The sequence below is a fragment of the Gekko japonicus genome, unplaced genomic scaffold (assembly GCF_001447785.1).
Source record: "Gekko japonicus isolate JY-2015 unplaced genomic scaffold, Gekko_japonicus_V1.1 scaffold8, whole genome shotgun sequence".
NCBI classification, from domain to species: domain Eukaryota; kingdom Metazoa; phylum Chordata; class Lepidosauria; order Squamata; family Gekkonidae; genus Gekko; species Gekko japonicus.
In genome coordinates this window covers 1,217,100-1,238,141 of record NW_015167057.1, presented here as the reverse complement: position 1 = coordinate 1,238,141, position 21,042 = coordinate 1,217,100, and the positions used below count along the sequence as shown (strand labels likewise).

The window sequence follows — 21,042 nt, the reverse complement described above, 5'->3', positions numbered from 1 at the left end:
CAATAAACTATTAACTTTCCAGGCTCTATATTTTACAGCCGATTTTTTTCCTTTTAAAAACCAAAACGGCAGCACCCACCCCCAAACCCTGAATCCAACAATAATTGAGAACACAGTGAAAAATTCCAGTTAGTCAAATGAAAAATCTTGTTTTTCTTCTTTTTCACAAACAAGGACATCAGACATCCTCCCCATTCCACCTTGACAAATTCCTTTAGGAACAAAGGTTCGAATCCTGCGGCACCTTTAAGACCAACAAAGTTTTGTTCTGGGTAGACGCTTTTGTGTGCATGTACACTTCTTCAGAGGCATCAAAGAAGTGTGCATACACACAAAAGCTTCTACCCAGAATAAAACTTTGCTGGTCTTAAAGGTGCCGTTGGTCTCGAACTTTGTTTTGCTGCTTCAGACCAACACGGCTACCTGCCTGAATCTAAATTCTTTTTGGCTCTGACTAGCAGCTTAATAGCTGGGGGGGGGGCAATTGGGAACCCTCTCATGTAGGCCTCCCTCCTCTCCGGTCCTTGTGCTCTGAGGAAGGCCCAATACTCAGTGGGTTGCCTGGCCTTACTATGATCCACTCCAAGAATATCGAACCTTGCATGTCCCATCTCTGGCTTTCACCTCTGCCCTGCTGGTGAATAAGGTTTCAGGATTTGGGGGGGAGGCTGTTAACCAGGGCCGGCCCAAGAAAATACAAACGACAGATTCCTCTTGCCAAGTCGTATGTGACTCACCCATCGGTGCTATGGGCTGAGCCCTTACAGTTCACGTTTGCTTTGGGACTTGTTTCACACGGATGTTGCTTGTCAAGGGGAAAGCGAAGGGAGCCGCTTCCTAATTTGCCTTTCGGCTTGTGGCTCTCGGTTTTCTTGGGCAACAGGACAGCTTGGATGTTCGGCAGAACTCCACCCGGCGCAATGGCAGTAGGCCTCTGAGCCACCAGCTGGTTCTGGATGAAAGGGGGGGACAGGACGGCAGGAAGACCACCCAAGGAAGGCCCCCTCCTCACATTAACAAGCCAGAACATAAGACAACTCTTGCTATGCTATCCTAAATGGAGTTATTCCCTTCGATGTCCACGGACTTCAATGGTCTTAGAAAGGTGGTAACTCTACTTAGGACTGCATGGCCAGACTGCTCTAAAGGCTTCTGGGTCAGGCTTGCTTCTTTTTGTCACACTGGCTGTGGTCACACACACGAAATAATCCACTTCCAATCCACTTCCAGTGCACTTTCAAATTGGATTTTGCCAGTTCACACAGTAAAAATCCAGTTGGAAAGTGCATTGAAAGTGGATTATTGAGTGTGTGTGACCACCGCCCTAGTTGTTCTTTCACCCCCTGTAGCCTGCCTCTCTCCTCAAGGTCTCTGAAGTCCAGTCTGAAAAAGCTCCCTTGGAATGAACAGAACCGGCAGAGAAACACAATAGCTCCTGTTGTTAACAACGGGTCGGATTCGGCCAGCTGTTTTTACTCAGTCTTGCCAAATTCCCTTCCTTATGAAAGCCTCCACCCTACACGGTGGTCCAGCACAGACTTACAGGGTGGTCAAAGGGGAGTCCCTCTTTGTTTTCTCAGCAGCAGAGAAATAAGTCAGATCTAACCCAGCGGAGCTTGTGCAGGAGAATTTTGGTGGACATGCCCCAACGACCCGATCTCCCACCCACAAAAGGGTTCAGAATCTGAAACTGCCACCTCGCGCCTGGTGTCAAAGGCACCCTCAGCTGCGACACACATCAACACTTGAGATATCAACCAGTTCCCCCTTCCCCCATGCCGGAGGCAACGTTGTGCTTCACGTATCTCTTTTAAAAAAAAACTCCGCCAGATTCAGTGTCTCTGTACAGCCCTCGCTGTGTCCAAGAATTCCCTCCCCTATGGCCTTATTCATTCCGAGTCAGGAAGATCCTGTATCGCTGCCTCCTCCTTCAGTCTCCGGGATGGGATCGAGGACGGCTCGGCCACGGAAGAGGTCTGGGGAGGCGGCTCCATTCCGCCCAATGCCACAGGACTGGGCAGCATTGTGGATCTGCCACAGGGTGTCCAGCGCCTCTGCCTTGGAGTGTTTCAGCAGGTCAGCCTGGCCCTGCAGATGGAGGAAGGGTGGCAAAGGTCAGGGAAGGCAGTCATGGAGGTCCAAGGAAAGGAAACAACCAAAGATCCAGTAAGCAGGGTGGAAAAAGTCCAGAGTTTCAAGCTTTAATCATTAAGAACGTATAAGAAGAGCCCTGCTGGATCAGACCAGTGGTCCATCTAGTCCAGCATCCTGTCTCACACAGTGGCCAACCGGTTCCTCTGGAGGGCCAACAACAGGGCAAAGAGGCCGAGGCCTTCCCCTGATAAGAACATAAGAAGAGCCCTGCTGGATCAGACCAAGAGTCCATCTAGTCCTGCCTCCTGTCTCACACAGGGGCCAACCAGTTCCTCTGAACGGCCAACAACAGGGCACAGAGGCCTTCCCCTGATAAGAACATCAGAAGAGCTCTGCTGGATCAGACCAAGAGTCCATCTAGTCCAGCCTCCTGTCTCACACAGTGGCCAATCAGTTCCTTTGGAGGGCCAACAACAGGGCCTAGAGGTTGAGACCTTCCCCTGATGTTGCTTCCTGGCTCTGGGATTCAGAGGATTAGTGCCTCTGAATGTGGAGGTTCTCCTCAGTCACCAGGGCTAGCAGCATTTGATAGACTCATCCTCCATTCTCCACTGTGAAACAACTTTGTTGGAAGAAATGTAGATGGGAGGGATTTGAGTCCAGGGATATGGAAGAGGCCTTTCTCCAAACAGCCTCAAAGCTGTTCAAAGACTTTGAAAGGTAGTTGAGCGGCAGCTAGAAAAACAACGAGTTACAACCAAGCACCAGGAGGGGATGCTGCATTTGTGTAAAAATATGCCAGAGATCAGGATCCTTCAGCCTCTAGGCAAGAAAGGATGAGTCTTTCCCCTCCATTGCTGCTGTTCCTCAAAATACATACGTTCTGGCACATGCACCTGCAAGTCCCCGCAGGGCAGAGCTCATGCTGTTCCCAGGGCCTTTCTTTGGAATCCGGTTTCAATGCTGGGGCTCAGTCCCAGGACGGATTAAATTGTTATAATAAAGGGTGTGCTTCTGGCCATGTGCACAGAATAAGTCACACTCCCCCCCCCACACACACACACGTTCAGACTGGGAAAACCACAAGTCAAAATGTTTCCGGACACCTGAACAGTGAAGGGGAGATGAGAAAGATCTGCTAAGGTAGGAGGAAAAGGAGACTGAACTGGCTATATAGAGCCAACGTGGTGTAGTGGTTAAAATGTCAGAATAGAATGTTCTTATGATAAAAGGAAGGACTTCTTCACCCAAAGAGTAATGAACACGTGGAATTCACTGCCACAGGAAGTGGCGGCTACAGGCATAAACAGCTTCAAGAGGGGATGGATAAACATATGGAGCAGAGGTCCAATAGTGGCTATTAGCTACGAGGTATGGATGGGACACTCTGTCTGTGGCAGTGATGCTCTGTGATCTTGGTGCCAGGGGGCTCAAGAGTGGGAGAGCTTCTGGAGTTCTGGCCGCACTGGTGGACCTCCTGATGGCCCCTGGGTTTTGGCCATTGGATGACACAGAGTGTTGGACTGGATGGGCCATTGGCCTGATCCAACATGGCTTCCTTATGTTCTTATAGGATCTGGGTTCAAATCCAGGTTCGAATCCCCACTCTGCCATGGAAGCTCACTGGGTGACCTTGGGTCAGTCACACACTCTCAGCCCAACCTACTTCACAGGGTTGTTGTGAGGATAAAACTGAATAGAGGAGAATGATGTAAGCTGCTCTGGGTCCCCACTGGGGTGAAAGGCGGGATAAAAATAAAGTAAATATAGTGAGAATCCCCAGGATGAAGCCGCACATAACATCAAAGCAGGGGGCTATGCTTGCATTGTGATCCCAGCCTTGCTACACACAGCACGTGCATTCCAGAAAGTTAAATGTGGTGTCAGCTGTCAGTCTTGTTCACCCTGGCCCCGCTAAAACCAGTTGTCTACTTTTTAATTTAACGCAGCATACATCCCCTTACCTTTACCTTTTACATCTTTTTTATTCACTGACATGCTGCACCTTATTTGTTTAAAATGTAAATATTAAAAAAAACAGCTGCACAACTGCTTTGGGATTATGAGGGAAGAGAGTGAGATGTATTGTTGAGATCACACGCATGAGCCAATTGGTGCTGCCCACAGCTCAATTTCCCCCAAATCTAGCCCCTCCAAAGCAGAGTAGCAAATTTATCCACAACTTGGTTTTAAAGACCCAGGAAATGGCACCTCTGTCTGCAATCCACACCAGGCAACCCTTTGGACTGAATGCGGCAGAGGGTCCTTAAAAATTTGCCCCCATTCATATATATCTCTGCCCAGGCTTCGGAGAGCACAGCATGGATTTCAGCAGCAGGAGAACAATCTGCTGGCTGTGAAAGTCTACACGTTAGAAACCCTGTGGGGTTTTCAAGGCAAGAGACGGTTCAGAGGTGGTTTCCCATTGCCTGCCTCTGCATCACACCCCTGGTATTCCTTGGAGGTCTCCCATCCAAATACTAGCCAGGGCTTCTGAGATCTGATGAGATCAGGCTAGTCTGAGCTATCCAGGTCAGGGCAGAAATCAATGTAAGTCCAGAATAATCATCGATCCAAGCTCACAACCAAGATTTCCAGATTGGGCTCCCAACAGGCAGCAGGGCCTCAGCATTTGCCCCACTTCACCCCCCTCTGGAGTCACAGCAAGTCCAGGAACTGTGGGGTTGCAGGGAGAGGCCATAACTCAGTAGGTTTTGTATCCAAAAGGCCCAAATTCTGTCTCTGGCATCTTCAGATATCAGAAGACTAGCAGAAGATTGCAGGACTAGCAGGTGCTGCTAGCTGAAGTCTTGGGGTTGGATCCCATCAAATTTTCCAATGGGGAAAGGGGAAGGAGGGGTCCCTTTTTGACCACCACAGAAAATATGCTAAGGAATGTAGGACGGGAACTACAGTCAGAAGGAGAATCAGATGGGATTGAGAAGAAAAGTTGGTAGGATCCAACCTCTGGAGATCCACTATCAGCCACGGTTGACAGGGCTAGCTAAACCGATGATTTGAATCAGAGTTAGATGCTCACATACGGAGCTTGACTTCTAATTCTGAGGAGGAGACCAAACTACAGTTCCCACAGTGCTTTGGGGGGGGGAGCAAGCCGGTTATGCCTTTGACCTGGATTAAATCTGGAGAGCAGATGTTTCCAAATAATCGCTCTTCCTCCTGCTCACAGGCTGGGTAATGATCCTTTTAGAGAAGCGATAAACACACTCCCCCATCCCTCGCCTGCTGACTGTTCAAGGCCTGATCCTGCACTGATAACAGGATAAGTTGGTCAAACAAAACAGATGGGGATGAGAGTGTTCCTGCTTTTGGGGGGGAAATTATAAAGCTGCTTTGCCTCCATTTTTAAAAATCAAGCATGAGTGGGGAGGGTGGGGACAGGCAAACTCAAATTCTGCAGACCATCTCTCTAAAAACATACAATTCTTTTTACATGGCGGAGGAGGGTTTTGTGTTTCCCATATTTCAATGATCTGCACCCCAAGGCCAAGGCCTTCCCTGACAAGAACATAAGAAGAGCCCTGCTGGATCAGACCACTGGTTCACCTAGCCCAGCATCCTGTCTCACACAGGGGCCAAATGAAAAACGGAAAAGAACTGTGACAATTTAGCGCTTAATAATATATTCATAAATCATAATATACAATAACAGAAATTAATATAAATAGTGAATGTAGTAGATGGTGGTCTCTGGAATGATGTGCCGTTTCGAATCTTCTTTTGAACAAGGAGGTGTACATAAACTGTCCTTCAACAATTCATTTCTCTTGGTGACGTATTGACAATATACTGTTGATTCACTTCATCATAAAGCTATGCTTACAGCTATGTTCTTCAATGGGCTATGACAGTTTATGTACACCCCCTTGTTCAGAAGAAGATTCGAAACGGCACATCATTCCGGAGACCACATCATTCCGGAGAGAGAGAGAGAGAGAGAGAGAGAGAGAGAAAGAAAGAAAGAAAGAAAGAAAGAAAGAAAGAAAGAAAGAAAGAAAGAAAGAAAGAAAGAAAGAAAGAAAGAAAGAAAGAAAGAAAGAAAGAAAAAGAAAGGAGAGAGAAAGAAAGAGAGAGAGAAAGAAAGAGGGAGGGAGGGAGGGAAGAAGAATGGAAGGGAGGAAGGAAGAAAGAAACTACTTCCAAACAGCACACTATAATTTAAATATGCACAAATTCATAATGTCCCAAGAACCACTAGGTGGCAGTCGGTGGCCTCGGATTTGGCCAAAGCGCTGTGCCCAGAGGGCAACTTTTAACAGAGGAAGGGACAGGGAGACTCTGGTGTGATCCTTGGAAGAAGGGCTGGATAAGAATATGATAAAGGTCAGCAACTTCTGAAATGCATTTTTATAAACAGAATAACTCTATGAAACCGAATTGTTCAGGAAGGCTTTTCTATGAAGCTAATGGGGCTGTACTGTAACAGAACGGTTCAGGAGGGCACTTCAGAAAGGGAAAGGGACTGGGGACGATACCACTGTGTTCAGGACATATTATCTGTTTGATGCACGTACTACCCAATGCTCCCTCTAAGCTGTGTGGAGTCTCGTGAGCAAAATTCCACTTTGTGAGCTACTGGCATTAAAGCTGTGAGCGAGTGATTTGGCGACTGCGTACATTAGTTTGCTCTGGAGCCATCCTTCCTGAGTGAAGACAAAAATCTGTGAGCTGGAGGCTCAGCTTAGAGGGAACACTGCTACCCTGTTTTCTACTTATGTAATGACCTTTTCTTTAAAATTCAGTTTCTTCGGTTTCTATCCTACCCTTTCTCTCCAATGGGGACCCAAAGCGGCTTACATTGTTCAGCGTACAATGGTATTTTGCTCACGTGGTTAAGACGTCTGATGCTTGATTTGTATATTACGGGCATTGTGCTGGTAGTGGAACAAACTGTACAGCATTTTTACTATCTTACTCTGTTCCTGCTGCATTGCTAAATTCTGTAATCTGCCTTGAGCCTCGTTGAGAAAGGCGGACTACAAACAAAGCGAATAAACAAACGGAAGATGCCGAGTCTTAAAGTCGGCTTGGAATTCACTCGAGCAAATCCTTCCTTTAAATCCAAGCCCCATGTGTGGCTGTATTGAGAACACTAAGGTAGGAATGCGCTTTGCACATGGGCAGAGGTATCTCGTGCTATTTCTTCACATGCTTCAGGAATGAGCCACAGGAGTTCCCTCTGGTGATTTTAAACCGAACTCCAGTACTGGGTAATAAAAGAGCCACATTTCACCTGGTGGACAGGCGCACAATGAAGACACACTCCAAACTAGAAAGGCGCCCCTTCAGACCTCACTCTTGGCCCCTGCTCCCACCTCCTGTGTGGAGATTAAGGAGTATGCGCTACAATCAGGCGCTTTCACACACACTAAATAACGCACTTTCAAAATCCATTTGCAATGCACTTTGCAACTGGATTTTACTGTGTGAAATGGCAAAATCCACTTGCAAACGGTCACTGAAGTGGATTGTAATGGAATTTAACAGTCCCACACGATCAGCCCAAAGTTTTTTGATAATCCTACACACAGTAGGGCATCCCAGCCTAAAGAAGAAGAAGAGAAGAAGAGTTTGGATTTATACCCCACCCCTCACTTGGAGTCTCAGAGCGGTGTACAAACTCCTTTCCCTTTCCCTCCTCACAACAGACACCCTGTGAGGTAGGAGGGGCTGAAAGAGCTCTTACGAGAACTGCTCTTTCAAGAACAGCTCTGACAGAACTATGGCTTGCCCAAGGTCATCCAGCAGCTGCAAGTGGAGGAGTGGGGATTCAAACCCGGTTCTCCCAGATTAGAGGCTGCACACTTAACCACTACACTGAACTGGCAGGGAGCACCCAAAATCCCGGGCCACATCTCACGGAATTCCAAGGAGTGTTCCCAGTTCCACAGGTGAGTGTGAAGCAGCGTAAGAGCATGTGTGCATGCAGATTCCAGCGTGGGAGGTGTCCCTTAATATGCATTGCCCCAGGCAATTGTCTCCTCCGCCTGGTGGGCTACAGCAAACCCTGGAAGGATGCCACAGAAGAGATTCAACCTCCAGAGAGCCATTGTCCCCCAGTCTGTACAAAGTACTTACTGCAGTAGGGTCCCCATTGTGTTTCAGCCCTTCCCACTCCTGCCAGGGGTGTGAGGCATCGCAGACCCGCAACACGCCAACCGAATGGCACACGTGTGATCTTACACACTGGGGCTGGGGGTTACGTGTCGGGAGGAGGCCGTGAAGACTGTGAGGTAGATCCCTGCCCCAGTTTTTAAACTAAAGAACAGTTTCACAACAGCATCTGGATAGGAAGCCGTTCCCAGAGGCATCCTGCGTGCCATAGCTGGTCGGGTTTCCTCAAAGGAGGGAAAGACACTGCATGTCTGCTCAGAGGTACTTGAGCCCCAGTTCTCGCAGGTGCACTGCAGCCCTGGAAGCAGGTCTGGGATTCTGGTCTGGAGACTCCCCCCTCCCTCAGAGTCAAAATTACCTTGAGGACTGTGATGTTCCAGGCAAAACTCTCCAGCGCCTTCTGCAGCTTCCGCCCTTTCAGATCCTCCTTCACCTCCAGCCGGTGTAGCTCTTTGTGAAAACCCATCCCTGGAGAAGCAAGGAAGGGGTGGGTGGGAGAAAGAGGGGCACAGGGGAAAGCGTCACAGGAGTGGCACCTTGTCCAGGGGTGCCAAGTCTGACAGAATGAGGAAGGCATCGTTGCCCTGCATGGTTTTCCTATGATCACCCCTGGAAGAAAAAGGTTCAGCAGGCTTTTCTAGGGCTTCAAGAAACTGAAGAACCTATTTGGGCAAAGACCATGTAATAACATGTGTACGCCATGGGTCATGATGCCCACACCACCCTATCGTTGTCAGCTCTCCGGGAAAAAAGTCAAGTCTCTCTCCAGCCTCCATATATCTCCTTTCCCATCCCTGCCTAGAGGCACTTGTCCCATTCGTCCCACAAGTTCTGCCCCCCCCATCCCCCCACACCCTTGCTGTTTGCCATTCTCCATCTTCCAGCCCGGGCAAATTCCAGGAGCTCCTAGAATTTTGGAAATGGAATTATGCGAAATAACGGCATGGATACAAAGGAAGGAAACACTTCTCTACTCCAGGAGGATGGCTGAGTCATGTAGAAATGCCAGTGCCAAAGGTACCAGCACATCTGGATGGGCAAGCTGCCCGGGAACTTCAAGCAAACTGGCGCAGTGGTTGATTCACACACAGGCCTGCAGCCAAATAACTTGCGGTGCTTGTGTGGGGGTCCCGAAGGGGATAATTCAATGCAGATCAGCAAGAAACGAAGTAGTGATTATTTCGTATGTCGTTGTATTAAATGTAAACACAACCAAAAAATGTAGTTGTATACTGCTTTTAAAAATCCTGCTTTTCAGCAATGCTTTTACAGAATGATGGAAGGTGAGAAAGGTTTGTGATTGTACAACTGGGCAGAATACAACCTTCCTGTGTTCCCTTATACTGCCACAAGCAAAAACGCTAGAGTTACTTTTGTGAATGAAAACTGAAAATCCAATGAAGGAGCCAGGGATATCTTTGAGGAGGGAGTCTGTTTTACACATTCAGCTACAAATCGAGAAGCACCACAAAACTACATTCAGATATACATGTGCATCACATAAATTCACAGCCCTTCTTGATTTATAGCTATACATGTGAACAACATTAAACTGGAAATCCCTGTCTTTGGGGCAACACAAAAGATCAATCAGTAGGGTTGGCAGCTCTGGGTTGGGAAATACCTGGAGATTTTGGGGGTGGAGCCTGATTAGGGTGGGGCTTAGGGAGAGGAGAGACTTCAATGGGGTATAATGCCATAGAGTCCACCTTCCAAAGCGGCCACTTTCTGCAGGTGAACTGAACTCTGTCACCTGGAGATCAGTTGCAATAACAGATCTCCAGCCACCACCTGGAGGTTGGCAACCCTATCTACGGGGGCATGTTTGATGTGTAATTCACATGTGCAGGATGTAAAATTCACAGCCAAGGTGGTCATGAGAGTTCTTTCAAGGAAGACCAAGACGCAAAGGTTAAAACCCTTGATGATGACTTCCAACTTACAGGGATAATGCAATACGTGCATGTGAATGAGACACCAACGCATAAATATGACACCACGGGCAAAAGTTCTGTTATCTTGGCATGCGATGCTTTCGAACACTGGGTTTGTTCGTGCATTTACCTGGCAGTCTTCACGTATGCAGTTAATTACAGTTAGAAAGATCAAGGGGTCTGTTCAGCAGCCCCAAACACAACAGTTAACTAAATCCTGGGAGCTTGACTGGGGTGGGGGCCCTCCTGTCTATAAAAAGAACTCACGGCACCAATATCCCGGGAAGAGGGAAGGGGGGGGGCAGGTGTCACCCACCTGCTTGTTGCACCTGAATGATCTTGGTGTGAACGGCGTCGGCTGACTCAATCAGCGTCCGGCTTGTCTGGATCATCTGGGTGGGAGGGTGGACACAGAGAGGAATGTGTGGTGAGCGTATATGGGGAGAGGTGGCCAGAAAAGCACCCCCACCCTCCAGGGGCTCTTGGACCAACCCCTCCCCTTCCTTTGTAGCATCTGCAACAGGCCCTCCAAGGTAAAAGAAACAGCGTAGTGTAGCGGTTACAGGGCTGGACTAGGGACACCTAAGTCTGAATCCTCCACTCTGCCACGGAAACTTGTCGGGGGGCTTGGGGCCAGTCACGCTCTCTCTCTCTCTCTCGCTCCTTGTCTCTCTTCTCTCGGCCTAATCTTCCTCACAGGGTTGCTTCTGTGAGGATAAAAATGGAGGAAGAGGGAGGATCACGTCGTAAGCTGCTCTGTGTCCCCCACTAGGAAGACAAACGGAGTATAATTATAAATAAGTTACGCGGATGTTTATTTTTTAAATTTATTTTTATTTTATTAGATTTGTATCCCGCCCTCCCTGCATAGCAGGTTCCACCCTTCCTCACAGCCCGGCTCTTCGTACGCTCCACCCTGACTATACAGCACCTAGCCCTGAGGTAACCTGTGGGCAAACGAGGCCTGATTCTCATGGACAGGGGTTAGTATGTGGGCAAATGGCACATTATGTTTCATATGAGTTCCCAGTGGGGACTGGTGGCCATTTTGCAGCTGTAAGTCCCTCATGGCAACACACCATGTAAAAGCACCAAAGGGTCCCATATGGATTGCAACCATGGGGGGAGAAGAAGGAGGGTTGGTTTTTTTATACCCAGCTTTTCTTTACCCTAACAAGGCTCAAAGCGGCTTACAATCGGCATCCCTTCCTCTCCCCACAACAGACATCTTGTGAGGCAGGTGGGGCTGAGAGACAGTTCAGAGGGAGAACTGTGACTGGCCCAAGGTCACTCAGCAGGCCTCATGGGTCTCAAAAGTGTCTTACAATCACCTTCCCGTCCTCTCCCCACAACAGGCATCTTGTAAGGCAGGTGGGGCTGAGTGAGTTCCGAGGGAACCGTGACTGGCCCAAGGTCACCCACCAGGCCTCATGTGGAGGAGGAGTGGGGAATCAAACCCGGTTCTCCAGATTAGAGTCCTCCACTCTTAACCGCTATACCACGCTGTGGGGAAGAAGGGCTCCTGTCAGCGCAAGCATTCCGTGTACCACACCGTTAACAGGCGGCACTCACAGTGTCGTAGGCAGCAAGCACTTTTCGTAGCAGCTCCGGGACTGGCCCCTGGGCCTCCATGGAAGGGTACTCCTCACCCAGGTTCAGGGTGACAGCCGGAGGGCTCTCTTTCTCACTGGGTTGTAGCCACGTGGCCAGCTTTAAGATGCACTGCTTGATGTTGGCTGCTGGTGTCAAGCCGCACAACTCCTTGAAGGAGACCAGAGCATTCTGGAGGAAGACAAGAGAGAGGGGAGATAAAACACTGATGCCCACAGAGGCTGTTATCAGACCCTCAGCCAAGCCTGGTGCTACTCTCCTCTGCGGTGACCCCATTCTCAGGTATTTGCCGATGTTGGTCAGCCAGGGTAGCCAACCGAAACCTCTGGTTGTCATGAGACTAAGGAGGGCCAGGGTCTTTTCTAGTGTCAGGCTGAGTTAGGAGATATTTGGAAAGCCCCCCAAAGGATACGACCAACGACAGACCATCCCAACACCTCCTCGCCAGCGCTGAGTCCAGGAGAAGAGTAGGCCTTACCATACTTCCTTGTCATTTTGAGGGAAATGCATGCAGTGGCAAGTGTATCTACGAATTTGGTTCCATCCCCTGGTCTACATCAAGACATACAAATTAACTCGCTGAGGGGACAAATCCTTCCATTTTAGCTTGGTTCTTCCCAGTCTGCAAGCTCTGGCATCCATGTTGGGTTCTTGTATTTCGGTTCCACATATTTTCTTTAGCATCTGCTTTTGCCCTGCCTGTACCCTATCATTGTACCTCTGCCCTCGCTTGCCATTTGCATTCCTTGGGGGGGGGTGTTGCTAGAATGTTAGGGAGTATAGCTTGGTAACTTTCTGAAGTGAGCCCCAAGACAGCATTCTCATGAGAATGACCTTGGCGAAGTCTTGTGCCTGGCTAGGTTAGATAGGGCAACCATATATCTGTCTGGGTTGCTTATAGAAACGCTGACGTTGGTGTGAATGGAATCTCGGGGTTTTACCTATGTGTTGCTTTCCCCCACCTTTGCAATTTAGTCCTAACAAAGAGCTTGAACCCATAGCATCTCATATCTTCAATAAAACATTTCACTGCCAAAGTGTGTGCGGAGAGTGATTTGACTGGGAACCTGACAGTGGAGCAAGCTGAATTCATCCACATGAATTTATATTGAGTGTTCTATCGATCTGTCCAGGCCATTCATTTCTACTCAGATGGGCAGCGGCTCTCCAGGATCTCAGGCTGAGGTCTTTCACATCACCTAATCCTTTTAACTGGAGATGCTGGGGATTGAACCTGGGGCCTTCTGCACGGCAAGCAGCTGTTCTACCACGAAGGGAATTCATGGGTCAGCTGAAATTCCATCTGAGGCTCAGACTTCCTGGTTGAGAATACATCCGTTCTCTTAACTGTGATTCACCAGGAACAAGCAAACAGATCTCGAGCCTGCCTCCTCCCTTCCTTTCTGTGCTGGCAAAGATGGTCTGAGAAAGCTGGAAAGACTTTCTAAGCCTTGATCCCTGTTTGACCCTTGCTTTCTCCAAAACTGCTTGGAACAGCTGCTGTCTATTCATACTTGGCCAGAACAATCAATGAGAAACATACCTAAGAAAGAACCACAATGCCAACCAAGAAAGCAAGCTCTTTGTTTACTATGTTTTTATTCCCTCTTTCCTCCAACGGGCTCAGGGCAGCACACGTGGTTCTCCCACTCCTTTGTTTTACCTTCACAACAACCCTGTGAGATAGGTTAGGCTGAGAGAGAGAATGACTGGCCAGAGGTCATACCCAGTAAGTTCCATGGCAAGTGTGAATTTGAACCTGGGTCCTAGTAGGGACCTGCAAGAGGCTTGGACTGTGTTTACCACTGAGAGAATGAAACGTTGAAACCTAAAGGTTTGATCATCATGCTGAATGCTTAAATACTCCACTTATGAGACCAGAGTTCAAATCCCCATGCGGCCATGAGGACCAGTTTGGTGTAATGGTTAAGAGCACGGACTCTAATAGGGTTCCCCACTCCTCATGTGCAATTGCTGGTGTGACTTTGGGTCAGTCACAAGTTCTCTCAGAGCTGTTCTCTCAAGAGCAGTTCTCTCAGCGCTCTCTCAGCCCCACCTACCTCACAGGGTGTCTGTTGTGGGGAGGGGGAAGGGAAAGGAGATTGTAAAGCGCCCTGAGACTCCCGAGTCAAGGGCTGGGTATAAATCCAATCTCTTCTCTCTCTTCTCTTCCTCACTGGGTGTGCTCAAGCAAGTCACTCTCTCTCAGCTTCACCTACTTCAGAGGAGTGTTGTGAAGATAACACGGAGAGTCATGTATGCTATCGTGAGCTCCTTGGAGGAAGGGTGGGACAAAAACTGGGAGAATAAAGTGTACCAAGCTGTACTAGGTATGTGGTGCCTTATGGAGCACAAGGGGAAAAGATCTCTGCCCTAAAGCCCTTAGTTTTAGATTGCAACGATTGAAAGCACACGACAGAGGCTGAAGTTAGATGCTACAGAAATTGGCAGCCTTGGTCTTCTCATCTTCAAGCACTGTGGGTTTCCCTGCCTCCGTTCAGTGCCAATGGGGGGCTGCTGTCTTCAGTGGTATTCACGTGATCTTGGTAACATCTCATTTCCGACAAAGGGGAAAAGGCAGGATATTGGTATAAATCTCCACAATTGTGGAGATGTGGGGAGACGGGAGATGGGATCAAGCCCAAAGCTTCGCAGAAAAGGTACAAGGTTGAGGAGCGATTTGAAGGACAAGAATGAAGCGGCATAGTTCTGGTGTTTGGGGAGTGAGTGCAGAGGATGCACACAACAAAGCCAGACTTTTGGGTAGCTGGAGAAGGCAGAGTGTGCTGAAGGTCATGAAGAAGAAGAGATCGGATTTATACCCCCACCCTTCACTACCCAAAGGAGTCTCAAAGCGGCTTACAAGCTCCTTTCCCTTCCCCCTCCCCAAAACAGACACCCTGTGAGGTCAGTGGGGGTGAGAGAGCTCTGATAGAAACTGCTCTTTTTCAAGGACAGCTCTTATCAGAGCTATGGCTTGCCCAAGGTCATCCAGCAGCTGCAAGTGGAGGAGTGGGGAATCAAACCCGGTTCTCCCAGATTAGAGTCCGTGCACTTAACCACTACACCAAACTGCTAAGACGGAGACAGGAACGGGATTTGTAGCGCAGGGAACTGAGGGACTACCTTCTTGATTTAGCATTTAGTTATTACAGCAAGGGAGGAACTCAGGATACTAGATATGGCCTTTCAGACTGTGGAAAGTCTCCACGCCCCCCCCCCAATCAAGATTTGTGCCTACACCTTGTGTGTAAGGCTTGGACTAAAATGCCTTCTAGCCCCTTCCATGTATTTTGATTTGAACCAACTCGCTCTGCTGTGCTGGACCTTTTGACAAAAAAGGGACTAGTGTCCCAGATCCGGTTTCTCATTCGGGGCTCATCTGTCCTATCAACGCAAAACAGTTTGCAAACCCTTTGCAACCAGCAGGTTCCTTGCTGACTCACTCGGACCCCCAACCCTATAGAAAGGCTCTTTCAAAGAATCCCTAGCACCCTCACAAAACAACAGCTCCCAAGCTCCTCTGGGGAGGCCAGGAGGGTTGAACATACAAATCTCCGTAGCCCCAAGCTGACACCCCTTCCTCCCCAACTCCAAACCCAGCAAACCAAACTTAGGAGCCCTGGCTCCCGTCTCCCACTACCTGGGTACCTGCATGTTCTCCCGCAGGTCTGTGGCCTCCCGCAATGGCTGAGTGGCAGTCCGGAACACCTCATCTATGGCCTTGATTCCCGTGGCCTTCATGGACGTGTACTCCCGCATGCGCCGTCCCTTGCGCCCCGAGAGCCCCCGCCGGTGTGCTTTGCCCCCGCCCCTTCGGTTGGTGATGGCCACGTGCACAAACAGAGTCGCGTTGGGGAGGGACTCGCCAGAGAGGGATTGGAGGGGCACGTGGCGGTAGCCCGTCTGGAGGCATTCAAAGGGGATGGTGTACTGTGCGATGAACTCGTCCCCGATGTAATCGTCATCAAGCACCATGAACCGGAGGATCGCCAGCTCGGGAAGGTTCACCTGGAACTCCAGAGTCTCCTCAAAGACCGGGTTGTCCCCGCTCTGCAGCACCGTCTTAGTGCGTTTTTCAGCACAGTCAGCTGGGATGCCGTGTATTTCGGCGCAGACATATGGCTCCACCACATCCCCCTTGGCACCAGAGCCCTTGGGCTTGGGCAGATTCTGCCCGCTGATGATCTTGAGATGTAGCAGTTGGGCCGAGATGCCGGGGAAAGCGTCCCTGGTGTTTGCGCTGAAGTAGGACACCTCGTCACGCATAATGGCCGGCCGCAGCACATAGCCGCAGCTCCCGTTCTGGCGGAACCAGCCGGCGTTCAGGTCCATCATAAGGCCCGGTGTCTGGTAGTTCATGGCCACCATCTGGCAGCCGCACTTCCAGAAGTCCTGTGGGTTCATGTTGCTGGCATCGATCCGCATAGGGCTGGGATAAACCCGTGACAGGAAGCGCTTGTTGTAGGCCACAAAATCCTCCGGCTCCTCGTTGGCATAGCGCCCAGCCTCCACCTCGCTGAAGGAACACATTTCCCAATAGTGCGGGCTCCGCCGAGAGGCCTCGAAGCCTCGGAAAGACACCAGCTGGCACAGGGTCACCAGGTCGGAGAGCTCGTGGCACAGGGCCCGTCGGTGACGGGGCTGTTCTCGGTCCTCCTCACCGAGCGGAAGCCCTAGCTCTGAGGCCTCGTCGTCATCAGAGACGTCCCCCTCGCTTGACTGGCAGCTGGGAGGCAGCTTCCGGCCTTGGATTAGGACGCATCTCTTGAGCCTTTCTGGAGAGGGAAGATATCCTTCATTGGGATTTGGGGGTATCAGGTACAGCTTGTCCCCAAAAGTCTTCCTCAGGTGTTCCGCCACAACCCTCTGCTGAGCGCAGCAGCAGTGCACGGAGAGGCACAGGATGAGAGGAAATGCAGAGGCTTCGAAAGCATATTCCGCAATGGCACCCACCACTCTGGAGAAAGCCAAGCGGGCACCCACACTAACCACCGGCTCCCCAGAAGGGCCGTCGCAGACCATGAGTTCCAAGCTGCGGCAGCCGGCCTTGAGAGCCGCCACATAGCCCCCGATGTCCGAGGTGGAGCCGCCCCAGAAACAGCTGTCCTCGGCCAGACACGCTCCGTGCGCAGAGCTGATGAAGTAGTGGGACAGCGGTTGGCTCATGTCTTGGCACACCTGGCGGTGCTGTGGGTCGAATATGCTGCAGTCGGCCGAGAGGAGGTAGCGCGTGAAGCCGTCGATGGCCAAGTAGCCCTTTTCCCGGCCTTCCTTGGACGGTTCGTATTTGCTGATGATCTCCACGCACATTTCTTCTGTCACCCCTTCCATGCCCTGCTCGGCCTCCAAGAAGATCATGAGATCCTTCAAGCCCATGTATTCTTTATTGCTGGAAAACTGGACCAGGAGGAAAAACACCTCGGGCCTGGTACACAGCTCGCAGTAGGCCTCCACAAAGACCTCGCAGCTGACCTCGTCCCCCATCCGCTCGCTGGCCGCTTTCTGGAGCTCCTTGAACTTCAGCTCGATCGTGGAGGCCTTCATGCCGGGGTTGAGGGCCTGGATGAGCTGCACGGCCCGGGAAACAGGGATCCGGCCTTCCTTCTCCAGGTCCGCAATGTCGAAGACAGAGGAGACCCACGAGGTGCGGGGGTTCGGACAGCCGGTCTCCGGAGCCCCCTCCAGCGTGTGCTTCCCATAGGACGCCAAGTACCGCAGCCCCATGACCCACGCATTCACCACATCGGCAGAGCTCGCCACGAGATCCAAGGACTCGTAATTGTCTCCGTAGATGATGGAGAACGCGCACTCGTCCGGGAACTGGTCAGAGAGGCCGTTGGAGCGCAGGACTGGCGTCTTCTTCCCGACACGCACCTCCTTGACTGACTTGATCTCTATCTTGGCCTTGTCCGAGTCTTTCTTGGAAGGCTCCCAGTGCATGAAACGCAGGTCAGGGTCCAGCACGAAGAACCGGCTGTACATGCGCGAGTTGGAGCGCACCTTCTTCATCTCGCAGCCCTCCAGCATGAAGGAGATGCAGGCGGCGGTGCTGCTGAGCTTGCGGTTGCTGGGCATGGTGCTGAAGGAGACGGTCTTCTTCTTCTGCAGGGAGCGCTGGCGGGAACCATCCTGCAGGAAGGCGGGGGGGGGGGAGAGAAAGAAAGAACGGGAAGGGTTAGGTGCGCAGTCTCTTCTTCTCTCACAAAGTGGTTGGTGGTGAGGACAGACACCGGGAGAGGAGAACCACGGTTCAGATCCCCACTTTGCCTTGAAGCTCACTGAGTGAGTTTGGGCCAGACTTTCTTCTCTGAACTTGATAACGGATTTTTAAAGGATAAAACAGGGGATGAAGAACCAAGCACACTGGGTGAGATAAAATCTCATACATAAAGGCAAAATCTTTCGACAGCAGTCTCAGTTTTTAAAAATACCTGGGTTTTCTCTATCCTAAGGAGCCTTACACTCTCCTTCCCCTCCTCTCCCCACAACAGGCACCTTGTGAGGAAGAAGAAGAGGAGGAGGAGGAGGGGGAGGAGGAGATTGGATTTATACCCCGCCCTTCACTACCTGAAGGAGTCTCAAGAGCAGCTTACAATCTCCTTTCCCTTCCCCTCCCCACAACAGACACCCTGTGAGGTTGGTGGGGCTGAGAGAGCTCTCTCGAGGACTGTTTGTAAGAGAACAGCTCTGAGAGAACTTGTGACCGACCCAAGGTCACCCAGCTGGCTGCATGTGGAGTGGGGAATCAGACCCGGTTCTCCCAGATTAGAAGCCGCATTCCTAACCACTACACCAAACTGGCTCTCCTACACCAAACAGGCTCTCTGGTAGGTGGGGCTGAGAGAGTTCTTGGAGAACCGTGACGGGCCCAAGGTCACCCAGCAGGCCTCATGTGGAGGAGTAGGAAACAAAACCCAGTTCTTGAGATTAGAGTCCACAACTCTTAACCACTACACCATGCTGGCTCTATTTAGACATTTATACCTTCCCTTCCTCTCCCCACAACAGGCACCTTGTGAGGTAGGTTGGCCTGTCTTTCTGTCACTCTTAACCACTATCTCACACTGTCTCTCAAAAATAGGTTTTTGTACCCCGCTTTTCTCTACCCTCAGGAGTCTCAAAGTGGCTTACAATTGCCTTCCCTTCCTCTCCCCACCACACGCACCTTGTGAGGCAGGTGGGGCTGAGAGAGTTCTGAGAGAACTGTGACTGGCCCAAGGTCATCCAGCAGGCCTCAGGTGGAGGAGAAGTAGGGAACCAAACCCAGTTCTCCAGATTAGAGTCTGCCACTCTTAACCACTACACCACTTTGGCTCTATTTAGACATTTATACCCGCCTTTTCCTTAAGGAGTCTCAAAGCGGCTTACAATCGACTTCCCTTCCTCTCTCCACCACACGCACCTTGTGAGGCAGGTGGGGCTGAGAGAGCTCTGAGAGAACTGTGACTGGCCCACGGTCATCCAGCAGGCCTCAGGTGGAGGAGGAGTAGGGGATCAAACCTGCTTCTCCAGATTAGAGTCCGCCACTCTTACCCATTAAACCACACGGGCTCTCCTTTAAAAAAACAAACAAACTAGCAGATAAGTCCAACCCAGGGAAACAAGGACTGACCAACTAGAACTGGAAGAAAGCAAAATAAGTAGAGTCTAAGTCCCTTAACTGGGAATGCTTCAATTTTAGTATAAAGCAGCTTCGCACAAAGTTGAAGAGCATCCTGACTTGGGTCTATGCTAAAAGAGCACCTTCTGCCAGATTCCTCAGCGGAGACGCCGGCATTCGCAAGCTCCCCCCCACCCAGAGAAAGCGGACTCCGACCCCCCCCCCATGACCAGCCCTGACCCAAATTGTGTATTGTCGCCCACTCCCAAGGTGCGAGGGATAGATAAGGCTGGCGTGGGGGCCAGAAATGCAGGCTGCTAAATATAGCCGCATCCGAGCATTCTGCCAGTTCCCCTCCCTTCTTTCCTCTCGATGGTGCAGCCGGAAGGCCAGGCCGGGGCAGGAGAGCGCGAAGGATGGGGTTAAAGAAAGGGTGTGAGGCAGGGGACAGAAGTAGGCTGGGAATGGCTACATGGCGTTAGTTTCGAGCTTCAGGTGAAAGGAGCAGTCCACACCAACCTCTGGGTAGGACTCACCCATTCCCTCCCTCACGCCTATAACGGCGCAGAAACCAAAGGGGAGAGGGGGAAAGCCTATGCTCATTTCTCTCCCGATTTTCTCAGTGGTGCAGAGAATGTACTCTGTACGTGCTTAGAAAACACTCTGTTTACTTTGCATGTTCCAGGAAGACGGACGGGGCCCCAGTCAGACTTCCCCTATCCCCGCGCAGTGAGTTTTGAAAGCAAACAACGAAATCAGGATAGCTATCCATGTGGGTTTTACAAACAGTTCTTGGCCAACCCATGTAACAACTTCGAGCCCAGGAAAGAGATGGAGTACTGAAAATTCAGAGTCTTGGATCCACTTGGTGATTTCTGTGAGAATGGGAAGAAAGCGTGACTTTCTCGCCTCCTATCCTCCCACAGTAGCACCAAAGGCTCCCCGATATGCTGTTCACAGGAGTCAGGGAACCCCTTCCGGGTCCCTGAAATGGGTGGATGTGGCTTGCACGAAGAGCGATACCTTTGCATCTTGGAGAACAAGGCAAACCTACTAACAAAGGTCAGTTATGCCACGTGGGTCAGATCTGTCTGCGTCCCACTTCTCTGCCCTTCTTGATGTATGAAATAAACTACTGAAGAAGAAGAAGAGATTGGATTTATACCCAGCCCTTCACTACCCGAAGGTGTCTCAGAGCGGCTTACAAACTCCTTTCCCTCCCCCTTCTCACCACAGACACCCTGTGAGGTAGGTTGGGCTGAGAGAGCTCTGGGAGAAACTGCTCTTTTTCAAGAACAGCCGTGCCAGAACTATGGCTTGCCCAAGGTCATCTAGCCAGGTGCAAGTGGAGGAGTGGGGGAATCAAACCCGGTTCTCCCAAATTAGAGACTGCGCACTTAACCACTACACCAAACCCTACTGGAAGATAGGGCCACTTTTGGAGGTTCTATAAAAACATGATTCTGTCTTATAGCAAGTGAGACCACTGGCACTGGTCTATCCAGGTCAGCTTTGTCGACCAAGACAGGCAGCAGCTCAGGTCAAGGTCTCGCATATCACCGCCTACCAGATCTTTTTAACCAGCAATGTTGGGAATTGAACCTTTAGTGTGCAAAGCAGATGCTCTGCCATTCAGCCAAGGCCCCCTTGTTCACACTGTGACAG

At 50.5% G+C, this 21,042-nt stretch overlaps 1 protein-coding gene across 2 annotated transcripts in view; it reads right to left on the bottom strand.

The window, feature by feature from the left end:
- Positions 1–1,254: 1,254 nt before the first annotated feature.
- The window catches only part of LOC107111492 (inactive phospholipase C-like protein 2), a 50,376-nt gene continuing 30,588 nt past the window's right edge, over positions 1,255–21,042 (bottom strand). For both annotated transcript variants that reach the window (XM_015412457.1, XM_015412456.1), the window contains 5 exons: positions 15,426–17,906; positions 11,736–11,945; positions 10,480–10,555; positions 8,588–8,697; positions 1,255–2,088 (listed from right to left, as the gene is read on the bottom strand). In XM_015412457.1, coding sequence (XP_015267943.1) covers positions 1,900–2,088; positions 8,588–8,697; positions 10,480–10,555; positions 11,736–11,945; positions 15,426–17,852 — 3,012 coding nt within the window. In that variant the 5' untranslated portion in view covers positions 17,853–17,906 and the 3' untranslated portion in view covers positions 1,255–1,899. The remainder of the gene's footprint in view (positions 2,089–8,587; positions 8,698–10,479; positions 10,556–11,735; positions 11,946–15,425; positions 17,907–21,042) is intronic.